General features: G+C 45.0%; 1 protein-coding gene across 2 annotated transcripts in view; it reads left to right on the forward strand.

The window, feature by feature from the left end:
• Nucleotides 1-14,147, forward strand: part of STAB2 (stabilin 2) — a 74,552-nt gene extending 60,405 nt beyond the window's left edge. For both annotated transcript variants that reach the window (XM_015867626.2, XM_015867639.2), the window contains 20 exons: nt 139-198; nt 634-810; nt 894-983; nt 1,789-1,935; nt 2,774-2,830; nt 3,233-3,356; nt 4,502-4,651; nt 4,869-4,973; nt 5,332-5,439; nt 5,881-6,074; nt 7,109-7,250; nt 7,592-7,725; nt 8,506-8,671; nt 8,817-8,923; nt 9,092-9,211; nt 10,074-10,232; nt 11,327-11,434; nt 12,324-12,452; nt 12,957-13,076; nt 13,947-14,147. In XM_015867626.2, coding sequence (XP_015723112.1) covers nt 139-198; nt 634-810; nt 894-983; nt 1,789-1,935; nt 2,774-2,830; nt 3,233-3,356; nt 4,502-4,651; nt 4,869-4,973; nt 5,332-5,439; nt 5,881-6,074; nt 7,109-7,250; nt 7,592-7,725; nt 8,506-8,671; nt 8,817-8,923; nt 9,092-9,211; nt 10,074-10,232; nt 11,327-11,434; nt 12,324-12,452; nt 12,957-13,076; nt 13,947-13,997 — 2,448 coding nt within the window. In that variant the 3' untranslated portion in view covers nt 13,998-14,147. The remainder of the gene's footprint in view (nt 1-138; nt 199-633; nt 811-893; nt 984-1,788; nt 1,936-2,773; nt 2,831-3,232; nt 3,357-4,501; nt 4,652-4,868; nt 4,974-5,331; nt 5,440-5,880; nt 6,075-7,108; nt 7,251-7,591; nt 7,726-8,505; nt 8,672-8,816; nt 8,924-9,091; nt 9,212-10,073; nt 10,233-11,326; nt 11,435-12,323; nt 12,453-12,956; nt 13,077-13,946) is intronic.
• Nucleotides 14,148-15,310: the final 1,163 nt, after the last annotated feature.

Consider the following 15,310-nt stretch of genomic DNA (forward strand, 5'->3'; position numbering starts at 1 on the left):
CAATGGCTTTCATAACAAACAAACAAACAAAAAAAAAACAACCAATATTTAAAGGGGAAATCAAGACAATAACTGTGTTTAAAATACATTTATTATCTATTTCTTAGATTAATCTACTGGCTACCGCTTTCTTTGTAGGAAAGCCTTGAAATGGTTGCAGCCAAACATGGGTATGTCCTGTTCAGCAATTTGCTAGAGGTAAGTGCACAAGAGTCAGCAGACATTAGGCACATGTTTAAAATGCTTTAAAAAAGAAAAAGGGCACAGACGTGGCACACAGCATCACCGACGGGGTGGTGCTCAACGGAGCCAAAAACTTACAGCCAGCTTTATTCTCCCAGCTCAGCTCTGTCCTACAGTAAGTCAGATCACATGAACAATGTTCAAACCAAGTATGTTTTCAGCCCATAGCTGGGCCCACAGCCTGACTTTTGGTGGACAGCTGAAGCACTTCAGAGAATTGGGTCATATAGCTCAACTCAGGCAACTCAACAGTAGCTTTCAAAGTCACGACACTTGCAAGCTAGTAACCACCACATCCCTAGTTATACCAGTAGTCACATTATAGGGTCAAGGTCATTTTAGAGAGAGCAATAATTACATCCACACAGAGAAGTATTTTGCATGTTGCAGAAAAACAAACTGCTTGGGCTGATCAACGATCCCATTCACAAACCTGTGACACTCTTCTGGCCCACGGATGCAGCTATTCACGGGCTGCCCCAGGAGCAGCAGGACTTCCTCTTCAAGAAGTCCAACACGGACAAACTGGTGCAGTACCTCAAATTCCACATTGTCCGCAATGCTGAGGTGAGACCTATGCTTTTTTAGGGGCACTGCCTAGGTTGAAACAAGTCAGTCTGAACACACACCTCTCTTTGCTTCCTACCCAGATATTAGCCTACCAACTCCCCCGCTCCACCTTGCTGAAGACTTTGCAGGGCTCCAACCTCAGCATTAGCTGTGGGGATAACAAAGAGATTGTAAGTATTCTCCATGCCAGCACCTTCACCCCTCACCTCTGCCATGGGATCAGCTCATATAGACCCTGCTGTGCCAGCGTACAGTCCCTAGAAATGATCAGTGACACCAAAACTCAGTTGTTTGTTGTCAGCCCATGTCAACAGCCACAAAACTGGGGCATCCACCCTACTCTTTTCAGCATGCTTGTTGGTTTGCAAGAGTTTTCAAAGCTGTCATTTTCTCTTCTGTAAGATGCTATTTCTTCAAAACAGCTCTCAGTAACCTGAAAAGATAAATACTGGCACACTGACTTCTCCTAGAATGAAATGCAAACTATTAGGATGAACCTGGCTTTGGCAGAAACCTTGTAAATACCAGGGTGCAAACTCTGGTTTGTAATCACTTACAAAGTCTGTAGGTAGGTATGCAACCCAATGAGTCAAAACAGCAGCATTTTTTCTCTGCAAACATATCAGTTCATGCCCACATGTTCTCTGACAAGCATCTGCCTCTGAAAATGTGCTCAAGCCACTTGAGGTGGCTTGTTCACTACAGATAGGCCTGTCCACTGTAGGAAACGAAAAGGATCTTCCCAACAGTGAGGTTTTAGCACTGTTAACCCTAGGAAAAGAAGTTCCTAAATTGGTTTTAAGAGTCTGCAGCCATCAGTGTTATCTACAGCACAGCTTGACACACCATTGCACATCAGGAGCATTCCTAAAGAGGATAATCCTCCCTTGTTCCTATTCAGAATCTGGATCCGGTCTGGCCGCACAGAAAACTGCCTCACCATTTGTCACATCCTCTTCCCATCCTCTCTCTCAGGGCACCCTTTTCCTGAATGACAGACAGTGCAAGATTGTGCAGCGACAGCTGGAGTTTGACGGGGGCATTGCCTACGGCATAGACTGCCTGCTGATGGACCCCAGCCTGGGGGGCCGCTGTGACAGCTTCTTCACTGTGGACATCATGGTCAGTCCAGCTCTTTCTGTCATACTATCATACACCAAAGACACAGCCCTTGGGCCAAACCCTGCCTGCAGAAGGACATGGGTCAGTGCTCACAGCAGCATTTCTCAGAGTGGGCATTTGATGCTAGAAGAGGATAAAGTGAAGGTGATAAAACATGGATTTCCTGTTAGGCTTGGGCATCTTTGCATCCACCTTTGCTCCCCAGATTGTGGTTTTGCTTCTGAAGCTCCTGTTAATTTCATTATTTCCAAACCAGAACATTTTAAAATGGTTTAAAGACCAAATTAACTTCAGCTTAATTCAAAACATAAAAAAAAAAATAAATCCCTTAGACGTAAATAAAATTTCACGTAATCGTTCTCAAAACATCTTGGAATTCATATTTCAGCCAAGAAACCAACATCTTTCCATAGCCCATCTGCTTCAGTTACCTCTTGTTTCCTTATTTTGTTAATTGAAATGGATGTAATTCCCCAGAACGCCTGTGCTTCTCAAGAAGTAACCAGTTACCAGTACTTCAAATCATACACCCAGATCAGATGCACCCCATGTGAATATCCATTTAAAGAATATCCTCCATCTCATTTTCTTACTTGTTTAGATCAGGAGTAGATTTCTTCTGGGACACACATTCATTTCTTGCATTTCATGGCAATAAATCAATGCAACTATTTTGTTGTTCTCTCCTTTCTCCAAAGCTATGTTCTGTTTCAAACGTGATAAACCCACGTTCTTTTCTGCTCGTATTTACTGCTCACACAAAACAGACACTTTTTGTCTACTCAAAATAGCCTTTTGTTGCCAGTATGCTTATTTTTCTTTCTATTTTGTACAACAGGGATACTGTGCTAGCTGCTTCAGCGGTGCCAAATGCCCTCCAGGGACAAAACCAAAGGTAATACATTAAAATCTTGCATTTAAGCAGCCTAACTTGCTCATCTCTGTACTTCACACACACACAAACTGGAATAAGTTACTTGGCAAAAAGATCCCTCTCAACAGTGAAACCATAGTCTTATGTGATAACATAAGGCTGTCTGAAGGCATGCTGGGCATGGGATGACTGATGGTCTCACATGGCATCTCTTGTAGTAAGTGCTTCAGAGCAGCCGCTGGTTTCATTAGCCAAGCTTAGCAAGCTGTGTAGGAAAAATGGAGGCTTCTTATATTTTAATTCAGTGCATGTCAGAAATGGTGATATATATATTATATAAATGGATATAAATAACCAAACCTTCTCATAGCATTCATCTTCCTATGTTTTCTACCTCTCTGCACTGCCATGCACGATGTCCAGGAAGGAATCTACCGGTGCACATATGATTCCTATGGGCTACGGAGGGATGGCTGCCGCAGGAACTGCTCCATGGTCATCCACACTGCCAAGTGCTGCAAGGGGTACTTTGGGCCCGACTGCCAAGGTAGGGCAGCACCCAGTGAGCAGGACAGGATGGCCAGTGCTTCTCTGGGGCAACAGTTGGAAAGAGGAGGGAACAAAAGCATCCCTGAAGCATCAGCTGCAGTATTTTCCATGAGGAGCATGCTGTGCTCCGAAGGAATGGGCACCTGTGGCTTAACAGCTATAGAAATGTGAACTGAGTGAGCTAAGATCATAGAATTGTTTGAGTTGGAAGATATCTTTAAAGGCCATCTAGTCCAGCCCCCCTGCAATGAACAGGGATATTTACAGATAGATGAGGATACCCAGAGTCCCTCCAGCCTGACCTTGGATGTCTCCAAGGATGGGGCATCTACCACTTCTCTGGGCAACATTTTCCAGTGCTTCTCAACCCTTTACATTAAAAAAAAAATTCTTCCTTGTGTCCAGTCTAAATCTCCCCTCTTATAGTCTGAAACCATTTCCTCTTGTTATATCATAACAGACTGCTAAAATGTCTGTCCCCTTCTCTCTTATATTATCTCTTTCATTATCTCTTAGATAATGAAAGGCCACTCTCAGGTCTCCCCAGGCCTTCTCTTCTCCAAACTGAACAGCCCCAGCTCTCTCAGCCTGTCCTAACAGGGAGGTGTTTCATCCCTTGGATCATTTTTGTGGCCCTCCCCTGCATGCTCTCCAAATGCCCACATCCATGCCTCCAGCATAAGAAGCTTGAGACCAGCTGCAAAACAAGGGAACTACTTCACAAGAAGAGATGACACAAAGTATTATCACTCTTTCACTGATAATAATAATAATAATAATAATAAATTTTTTTTTTTCCCACTTATAGCAGGTTTCAAATTCCATGCTAGCAGTGAACTCAGTGAATGCTTTGAAGAGTAGAGATTGCTCTGTTGTAGCCATACACACACAGTCTTAATCAAACACCAGCTGAAAGTCCTGTCAACCCAAAAATAGACATGAGGTTTGTGTCAGTAGGACATAGTCAGAGCTGTCACAGCTGCTTGTACAAACCCAAACAGAGATTCATTTACAGGCATTATTTTTGTTCAAGATCTTATAAAACAATTAATAATAAACAGTGGAAATGAGTAAACATGCACTTGAGCTCAATATCCATTTTTTTAATTATTATTCTCTCATTCCCTTTCTTTAAACTTTCAGCTTGCCCAGGGGGTCCAGAGACACCATGCAATAGCCATGGCTACTGTGATGACGGCTACACCGGGACAGGAGAGTGCCACTGCTACAGTGGCTTCAATGGGACTTCATGTGAGCTGTGCTTGCCGGGCAGATATGGCTCCAATTGCAGGCGTAAGTCTATATTTCATTTACTGCCCATGGAGGCTGTCCAACCACCCTGGGAAGTCAAGTCCTCTGCATGACTCAACTCATGGTGAAAAACTGTGAGGTCAAACTTAGCTAAGTCAATGTAGCTAAACTGAGAATCTAAGGAAGGCTTCTCTAGGGGAATATCTTCTTCTTTCCCAGAGGCAACTCTATACATGATCTTTGTGTGTTTCTTTTGCAGCCTGTGAATGCAAAAACAACGGGCTGTGTGAGGAAGGATATTCAGGGACAGGACGATGTTTCTGTGAGACAGGATGGACTGGCCGGCTGTGTGAAAACAAGCTAGGTATCTGCTTCTGCATGCACAGTTCAACAGAGGGGTTGCATAGACGAGAGTGAAAAAGTGCTGATAATGCCAGAAGCTCTCACTGGAGACTAAGGGAGTCCCAAGAGCACAGTTTCATAGATAGGAGCAGCATCTCTAACTGTGAATAAATCCCTTCACCTCCCTGTCTCCCCTCCATGAGATGGAATATGAGTGCTTCCTTCTCTGGAAGGTACTACCCAAGAGTTAATCAGTCATTAAAAATTTTTACAAGTTTTCTGTTTAGCAAGACTTGGATGAGGGTGTTCCTATCTATATGAAGTAAGAGTATTGCAATGCAAAAGCCATCTACATCCCAGCTGTTTTGCCTTCCCCACAGCCTTGCCACCAGTGTGTTCTCCAAGCTGCTCTGCCAACGCCGTCTGCATGGAGAACAACACATGCCAGTGCAAGCCACTTTACAATGGGGATGGAATCACATGCACAGGTGAGCTCCCTCACACAGTATTGCACTTACAGGATCACCTTCACTGGCTCGAGGCAAGGCAGCTCCCCAGTAGCATCACTGCAATAAGTCACTTTCAAGCCAGGTTTCTTGCATCCTCCAAATTCTCCTTGGGTAGAGCAGAGTCCCCAAAATGCAGCTCCCCTGGGCTACTAAGAGTCAAAGCAGAATCTCCGGGTGTTGGTGCTATGTCTCTTAAAGCAAGGACGTCTGCCAAAGGCCTCAGAGCCCTAAGGGATAGCCATTGTGCAACTGCAGGAGTGCCTCAGGAAACTCAAATAGTATTTTTACCCAAAGAAATGTTCTAGTATTTTTAACATGATTTAAAAAAAACAAACAAACAAACTGGAGGTGGTTTGACTTTGAGAGGAACAAACCCTTTAAAAGCAAACTTTACTCATGCATTTTCTTTTCCTTGCACAGCTGCAGACCTTTGCAAACAAAACAACGGTGGGTGCCACAAGGCAGCCAACTGCACACAGCTCGGGGTGAAGATCTTCTGCAACTGTCAGAAGGGATACAAAGGAGATGGCTTCACATGCCTTCCTATAAACCCTTGTGCCGATGGGTTCAATGGAGGCTGCCATGAACATGCTATTTGCACTGTCATAGGGCCTGTAAGTTGAATGATCTAGGTCTCCATATAAAAGTCTGAGACACTTCTTCCCAGTGCCAACAAGTCTTCTTCCCAGCTGGATCACACCCTCTGCCTCTCAGAGCCCCCTGTTTCCCACAACAATTATTTAAATTCAAAACCAACAAACAGATGAGAACTGCCTGCACAGACTCCAATCTACTTTCCACATCCATTTTGGCATCCTTTCAGATGAGGGCTGAGCAAAAGGGTGCTACAGTAGAGAGAATGTTTTGGCATGCATACTTTTTCTGTACTCTTTTTAGCTCTCCCTTCTTGGCTATCCCTATTTGCAATAGAAGTTTGGCAGCGTGAAACTTTGTGTATATTGGTGGCTATACCTAGGGACAGTTAGGAGAATAACATCACTTTTTGGTTCATCAGACCCTTAGATAGTTCCTGCAGTTGATTCTTGGCACGAAAGGTTAAGGCAATTGAGGAAAACTTGTGGCAGTGATTTGATCCAGCATTTGTTGTGGTACTTTTGGGATCATCTGTCTGTTCTATGTTGGTGCTTTGCCTGATGTGTCTTCCAGGAACTATCTAGAAAAGCCTCGCTGCTAATCTGTTCCAGCTGCTAACCATCACAATCCCTGGCTATGTCAGCTTCCTCAGTTTATAGTTCCCAATTTATTATGATCAGTGGACTGCTAAATTCCTTTCATGCTTCCACACTGTCATGTAGATATAGTTTAGATTGGTGTGTCATCCATTTGTCTTAATTGCATGTCATATAATTCCCCAACACATGCTATTAGCTTTGTGGATGGAATTATGCCTTGGCATTTATTTAGCAAAACACCTAAGTACGTGCATAAATGTTTTGCCTAAAAGAAGAAACAACAGTGTGACAGTTTGCAGTCTGTTGAATCACGGTTGTTAGTAGCAACTTTTCTGTTTGCCCATTCCTGGCTGTAACAAGTGACATTTTCCCAACAGTTCAGTATGTTGTGTGAAATACCGCTTTTATGTCAGTGAAATACTTGGCTTGGCCTTTTTTATTCTTCCCCCAACCAGGACAAACGCAAGTGTAACTGTAAAAACAACTACATCGGTGATGGGCTCAACTGCTCAGTGATGCAGCTTCCTCTCGACCGCTGCTTGCAGGACAACGGGCAGTGCCACCCTGATGCAGACTGCACTGATCTCCACTTCCAAGGTGAGGATGATACCACCATGGGACAGGAGGGTCCTTGTCCCTGTGCCACTGCACTGATGTCAATGGGTCTGGCCTGGGTCCTTGTCTCTGTAAGTTTCCCAGTTCTTTACCTCTATCCACTGGAAACAACAAGATGTAAGCACAACTCAGCTTAGAACGTTAAATACTTTGCAATACTGGGTTTATGAAGTAACAGATGAAGTCATTATTATTATCCATGATTCCCTGTCTGTCCTAACTATATTTCATAAAAGTTGCAGATATTTCCTATTGCACAGTTGATTTTTAATCCAGAAATGGAAGCTCCACCAGGAAGATCTCGTTCCTCTCTCTCTTTGCAGACACGACAGTTGGAGTTTTCCATCTCCGGTCCCCCCTGGGGCAGTACAAAATGACTTATGAGAAGGCAAAGGAGGCCTGTGCCAATGAGTCAGCCACTGTTGCCACATACAACCAGCTGCTGTACGCACAGAAGGTGATGTAGGCTCGCTGCAGGAGGAGCCCCTGGTGTGGATATAGCCACAGAGTAAATTGAGAGGGAGGAGCAAGGGAGATGCTCAGTGTCAATAAGTTTTTTGTTCTCACCTTTCTTCCCCTCTGCCACCCCAGCATATGTTTGGCTGGGAGCAGTTTTCAGACTGGTTAGGGGCTCATGCCTGCTCATAGAGCACTGAAAACAATTCAGTTGCCAAATTCTTGCTTCCAGTTTTCCAGAGAATGAAGTCAGACTTGCGTGAGAGTTGTAGTTGTTAGGTCTTCTATAAGAAATGTACAAGTTAGATCTACGTTTGGATTTTATTATTTTTATTAATGTAATGCTCTAAGACTACTGTTAATTTAGCAGAGCCATTTCCACGTTCCTTTTCCTTGAGTGTGCTGTAGGCAGCACATGGTTGATGTCAGTGGGATGAGCATCATCACACCTCGGGTTTGTAAAACTTGTTTTCAGTAGAGTGAGCCAAACTGTGCTGTCCTGGCTCCTTCCCATCTGCAGAAGGGAGGAAGGAAGGAAGATGCTCATGGTTGAAAGACATTTTTCACAAATTACAAGGCTGGACCACAGCCAGACTCCTTCTGCAGAAACAGAAGGGCTGGGAGGGCAGGGAACAGCAAAAGCAGGGCAGGCTGCAAGGCAGGGAGTTCACTCAGATTCCCAGAAGTGGGCTGGGGGGGTGTCAGATGCTGTCCCTGTTCGTCAGCAGCTCTGGCCCCAAAACCCAGCTCTCCCCATGTTCTCTCCCTCATGGCCTTGCAGGCACGGTTCCACCTGTGTGCAGCTGGCTGGCTGGATGGCCAAAGGGTGGGCTACCCTACTGCCTTCTCATCACCAAACTGCGGCGCTGGGTATGTTGGTATCGTGGACTACGGGAAAAGGGTCAACCTGAGTGAAACATGGGATGTCTTCTGCTACAGGGAGAAAGGTGAGAATGGCCATCTCAGCCTCACTGCAAGGGGGAGCAGCAGCCCTATTTCTGAGTACTTTTGGCAGCCAAGAACAAGGAGACCCAAAACCACCTAGAAAAGGGCACTGGCCCACACAGCTGTCTGTGTTTGTGTGCATTCCAGAGGTGAACTGCACCTGCAGGCCGGGCTACGTGGGGGACGGCTCCTCCTGCAGTGGGAACCTGTTGCAAGTGCTGATGTCCTTCCCCACGCTCACAAACTTCCTGGAGGTATGGCCTGCCATGGGCACGGGGATAACTGGGCTGTCCCAGCACCCAAACGCTATTATAGGTTCATAGAACCACCAAGATTGAAAAAGACCTCTTTGTTGTTACTCATATGACTTATTTTTATCTCACAATTGCCTTTCACTAAAGCTGAATTTTGTTTCTGCCCAGAAAATCATGGCTTACTCCAACAGCTCTCGGAAGGGGAGAGCATTCCTGCGGTACCTTACTGACCTGTCAGTTCGTGCCACACTCTTCGCTCCAAATGATAGTGGACTAAGGGAAAATCAGGCAAGGGTGCTTTTTTCTTTCTTCATTTTAATAGCACTTCCTAAACAGCCACTCATGGGTTTGTCTATCTTGATGAAATCTCAATTAAAAAGCAGTCTTTGTATGGCACTATTTCTTTGTAACCCCACATAGTTTGAACTGTGCTTCTGGAAGAATTAATTTCACACTCTCTGCTTTCTTTCTGTAGTCAGGAATACCACGTTACTGAAGTCTGAGTCATCCCAGAGAATTTTCCATCAGGGATTTCAGTCACCCAGCTGTTAAGGTGTCCGTCTGACATGAAATCTCCTCTGGTTTCATTAAGCTCAGTTATTCAAAGCAAGCAGTACTGTTGATATTTCTTGCAAATGCTTTAAAGAAGGCTGGTCCTAGCTAAATTCCTCTGCCTGTCTTTTTTTCCTTCCTTCCATCAAACGCTGCCTCCAACAGCTGAGGTGCAATCCCAGCCAAAGAGATGAGGTCAGGAATTCTCCACCTGTCCCAGAGTGATAAGCCACTCAGGTATAAGGCTATGCACTTATTAAAAGCAGCATACAAGAGATTTCAATTCCTGTGAGTTTAAGCTCTGCCTTGCATCAGGCTATTCTGAGTATCTCCAGGGCTCATCGCTTCAGGTCACAAGAGAGTAAAACCCTTTGTGCCAGCACAGCCAAGATGTAGCCTGCAGCAGCCAAAGGCCAGCAGGGTCGAAGGATCCTCCCCGCTGTTCACATGCAGGTTTCCCAATAGACCCTGTCCTGTATTGCACTTGCTGAAACATTAATAGCAGAGAGGAAAAAGGCCACAGGCACTCTGGATGGGTGTAAATCCAGTGGATTAAAGGGACTGATTAACATTCCTTGTATTTCTTTCTGATTTTTAGACACTTTCCGGTCGAGACATTGAGCAGCATTTATCTAATGCCAGTATTGTGTTTTATGAAGACCTGACCAATGGAACCACTCTCCTGACTCGTCTTGGGGAAAAGCTCCTGATAACAGACAACAGGGGAAAAGAATACCAAGCTCCTTCCACTGAACAGGTACCTTTGTAAGAAATGGCCAGCTTTTTCCCTCTCATCCTGTACCCTCTAATCAGCTAATGTGCTGATCTGGAGAGCAACACTGCGAGGTTACAGCCAGCAGCAATAAGAGGCTGAACTGAGAAGCCTGGTGCTCCTGGGGTAGGCAGAGCTGGGACTGGAGCATGTTCAAGGAAGGGCAATAGAGCTTTGAATGGTCTGGTGCACAAGTCTTACTGGGAGCAGCTGAGGGAACTGGGATCATTCGGTCTGGAGAAGAGGAGCTCAGGGGAGACCTCATTGCTCTCTACAGTGACCTGAAAGGAGGTTGTGGTGAAGTGAGGATTGACCTCTTCTCCCAAGTAAGAGTGATAGGACAAGAGATAATGGCCTCACATTGCTCCAGAGGTGGTTTAGGTTGGATATTAGGAAACATTTCTCCTCCAAAAGAGCGGTGCTGCAGTGGCACAGGCTGCACAGGGAGGTGGTGCAGTCACCATCCCTGAAAGTGTTCCAGAACCGTGTGGATGTGGCAATGAGGGACGTGGTCAGTGGGCATGGTGCTGGTTGGTCAGAGTGGTCTTAAAGGTCTTCTCCAACCGTGATGATTTTATGATTCCATGATTATGACAGCAGCTGGCAAACTGTGAACGTACACATCTGCAAGCAGCCACACTCCAAGATGCACAACTCAAAGGATGCAGCTCAGACAGCCTGAAGGCATTGTAGCATGGGGATAAAGCCCTGGGTCAACCCTTCTTTCAGACAGGAAGGGTTACAGGAGAGAACAAGCAAGGGCAGGAGGGACAAGAGCAGCAGCTTATCATTAAAGATAGACACTGTCATTCATAAAGTTTATTGGTAACTTTCCAATTGAGGGAGGAGAAAAAAGGAAAAGAAAGAAAAGCCTGCTGGCAGTATAGAGGGTAAGGATAAAGGCTATACCACATGTGAGAGAGCCATGACAATGGGATCATCCTAAGCAGATGTCCAGCAGGGCAATGGTGTGAGCCCACCAGTGATTTCTCTCAGTGCGTCAGTATTTGACACAGTAACTGGGGAAATAAGCTCCAAAGGCAGGAGGGCTCAGATCTCATTGTTCTCTCTCCTGGTAGCCTGAGACCAGATACGTGGATGGAAGCGCTATTGTTGAGTGGGATATAGTCGCTTCCAACGGGATAATCCATGTCATTTCAGAGCCTCTGAGGGCTCCGCCAGCACCTGTAAGTACACAGGGACTTCTGGGGTAGTGGGAGATGGCTGTGGCTTATATCCCAAATTAATTTCTGATATTCATATATTCCCAATTTCCCTCCCATACATACAGTCTTATTTTAAAAAGTTATATCGAAAGAAATTCAGAGGGTGAGAACAAAGCGGTAGCAAAGCTTGTTCTCTCTTTTTTTTTCACTTCAATTCAATTCAGTCTCTTCAGCTGTTTTGCATTCACCCAAGCTTTTATAAAGATCCCTTTGAATTTTTCCAAAAGCATCTTTCAAGCTCCTGAGGAAAACTTCTGATTGTTGGTTTTTGCACTTGTTCCTTTCCAAAACAAAGTGCTTTCAAAACTCAGATTATTATTATTACTCTTATTGGCATGCATAAATTCCCACCATGGTTCCAGTTACCCCATCCATAGAGGAAGAAGAGCAGCCAAACCAAACCAAATAATGCATGGCAAAGCAGTGCAGTGTAGAAAGGACTGCAGTCTGTATCAGGCCACAGGGCTGCAAAAGGCAAACCAGAAAGCCAGTTTGGGAATGTTCTTCCCATATAGGTTAAATCCAGATTACGTGCCAAATTCTTTCAGCACTTTGCCTAGGAATTTATTAAGAAGTTATGCATATGCCTAACACAGTCTATTCTGGGTATTTCAAAATGCAAACAAGCTGAAGCTGCACCACAACCATTGTCCAGTGTGCAGTACCCAAGTTCTAGTTTGCAGTTATTATCAGAAGGTCATATTCAAAGGTCTCTGGGGATCATGTAGTGGGGAACTACACCACAAGAGCAGCTGAGTTCTTCAAGAGTAGCTCAGGGAGACATCACAGCACTGGGGTGCTGGCAGGCAATCAGTGCACACCCCACAGCTCACCCTGTCCATATTTCCAGGCTCATCTCCACACTGGTATGGGGACAGGGATATTCTTTGGCATCTGCCTGGTTATTGGAGTTGTGGCCTTCATCGGATACTCGTACCTTCGATTCAGGAAGAAAAGCACAGGCTTCCAGCACTTCAAGGTAAAGCAAGCAGCCTGCACTTCCCAGACCCACTGTGCATTCCAGATCTTACAGGTTCCAATTTATCCTTACATTTTATTAAGTTAGAAACATTGCAGGTCACTTAACGCTTGAACTGCTCACACTGACACATGACACCAGTGCAGTACTTCCTCTCCCAATTCTTCACTGTGGCTTAAAAATAAGAAGGGGGGGAAATATTTCAGCTGACTTAGACGATAAGTAGATTGGGAGGTGGTTGAATCGCCATTCCTGGTTGTGTTTAAGAGCCATTTGGATGTGGTACTTAGGGATATGATTTAGTGTAGGGTTTTTAGAGTGAGGGTACTGGTTAGACTGCGGTTGGACTTGATGATCTTCAAGGTCTTTTCCAAGCTGGGTAATTCTATGATAAAGCCAGTTCATTCACAGCACTGCACTGGTCAGTAGAGAAGATTAAGTGCCCCACTTAATGCACCGGAGGATGAGGATGGATTTTAAGAACATCTGTGTTATTTTCTGTAGTCAAAAGATGACACTGATGTAACATCACTGGACAAGCCCCAGCCTTCAAATATCACCAACCCCTCATACGAAAGTTCTTCTGCACTGACTCCATCAGAACCTACTTATGATCTTTTCTTGGTAAGTGTTAAATTTTATTTGGGACATAACTAAGATCATAGTAAGAGGGAGTGATCATATAAAGGAAAATACCCACTTGGTCTTTTGGAAAAACATCGTTCAAATTCCCGGCTTTTCTATCTCAGCCCTGCCAGCAACAGGGTAGCCTCACTTGGAGCTAAAATGAGGCTATGTTCTATAGCTCTGTCTCAAGTAGGACAGGAGGTAACAGCCTTAAGTTGCTCCAGAGGAGGTACAGGTTGGATATTAGGAACTATTTCTTCCCAGAAATAGCAGTGCTGCAGTGGCATAGGCTGCCCAGGGAGGTGGTGCAGTCACCATCCCTGGAGGTGTTCAAGAGCCGTGTGGATGTGGCACTGAGGGCTGTGGTCAGTGGGCACAGTGGGGTTGAGTCAGGATGATCTTGGAGGTCTTTTCCAGCCCTAGTGATTCTACCATTCTAAGTAATGACTAGTGAGGCTGCAGCCGCTTTCAAAGAGAACCAAACTAAATCAGTCTTCAAATGGGGCTGTGACGTGTATACAAACATAAAAGCCTTTCAGTTTTGTCTTCTCTTCGCTGCAAATGCAGCTGAGTGTCACGCTAGCACTCTGCACAGCATCTGAGACACAGTGAGAGCGGGGTGGGAAACAAGAGAAGGAAAATCTGGGTAAGACTTAAGCATCCGGATTGCCTTAGTGGCCCAATTTAGCAAGACCCTCATGTACACACAGCAACTAAAGAGCAGAGCAGCCTTTTTGCATGCAGTAAAAGACTTCTTCAGTGCAAAAATGGCAGTTGCACACTTCCATCCATGTGGCCAAATCTTCCTAAAATGTGAGTTTCATATGCACGATGCCAGCCTGATTTGTTTTCCCTTCTGTTTTATAGGATTCAGATGACCAGCAGCTTGTGATGAGTGGCCCTTATGATCAGAATTAAAGTCTCAGTTTGGCATTATTAGTCAGTTATGGAATACATTCCTATTTACATTTACTGGGGGGGGGAAGGGGAGAGAACACAGCACCTACAGCTGTCAAGGAATAAAATCTCATGATAAATAAAAAGCACAGGACTTTCAGCGGCCTCCTATCTCACTGCTTTCATTCTTCTGTGCAGGATCTTAAATTGCCTCAAACACACAAGGCTGATAACTTGACAAATATCCTAAATCTGCCACTACTCCAGCTCTGACTTTGTTGCAGCTCTGTGGTAACCTACAACCAGCGGCTGCAAAACAGAACACACGTGTTAAATCCGTAGCTTTAAACCAAAACAATCCCCATAGTTTTTGCTTGGATATTTCTTTTGGTGCCAGTGCTCTTTCCTGTAAGAATTGCAACATCTGCCCCTGTTGCCTGATCCAGTGTTTCCAGCTTCCCTGAGTTTGGTTTATATCTTGCGTCACTCTGCAAAGGGCAATATTAAGCATAGCTGTACTTCTTGCTAAAGTTGCTACATAAAAGAGTATTAAAATAGTAACACATTTGTATTTGAGCCATTTTTGTGATAAAGTAGCCAACTAAGATGGATGTATCCTGCTACCCTGCAACCACATTCAGGTCTTCAGGTCTGACAGAAGACATCTGCTTCTTCACATATGCTGCCTTTCAGCCAACGCTGTAACAGCAGCTGCTGTTTTTACCTTACCATTACAAGTGAATCAACCCCAAGTTTGACTGACAGAAACTACAAAACAGCAAGGAAAGGAAGATGCTATTGCTCAATGGCTGCAATGCTCACCTGCAGCACATTTGCCACGTGTGGAAAGGATAAGAGGAACCTTAAACTCATTGCAGTCTTTCAGCACCCAAAGGGAACCTGTAATCAGGAGGGGAGTAAACTCTTCAAAAGGACTGATAATACCAGGACAAGGGGAAATGGATTTAAGTAGAAAGAGGGTAGATTTAGTTTGGATGTTAGGGGGAAGTTCTTTACTAGGAGAGTGGTTAGGCCCTGGAACAGGCTGCCCAGGGAGGTTGTGGATGCCCCGTCCTTGGAGGTGTTCAAGACCAGGTTGGACGGGGCCCTGGGCAACCTGATCTAGTAAATGTGTATGTTTGGTGGCCCTGCCAGGCAGGGGGGCAGGAGCTCCATGATCCCTGAGGTCCCTTCCAACCCAGGTCATTCCATGATTCTGTGAAAGACAGCACTGCAAGGACACACTCATTCCCTCTGTGAATATCCCTGAGATACCTCCTGTCAGAATAAGCCAAGGCTGATGACAGCTATCAAGGACCATCAGGGGAACCTCA

The sequence above is a fragment of the Coturnix japonica genome, chromosome 1 (assembly GCF_001577835.2).
Source record: "Coturnix japonica isolate 7356 chromosome 1, Coturnix japonica 2.1, whole genome shotgun sequence".
NCBI lineage: Eukaryota > Metazoa > Chordata > Aves > Galliformes > Phasianidae > Coturnix > Coturnix japonica.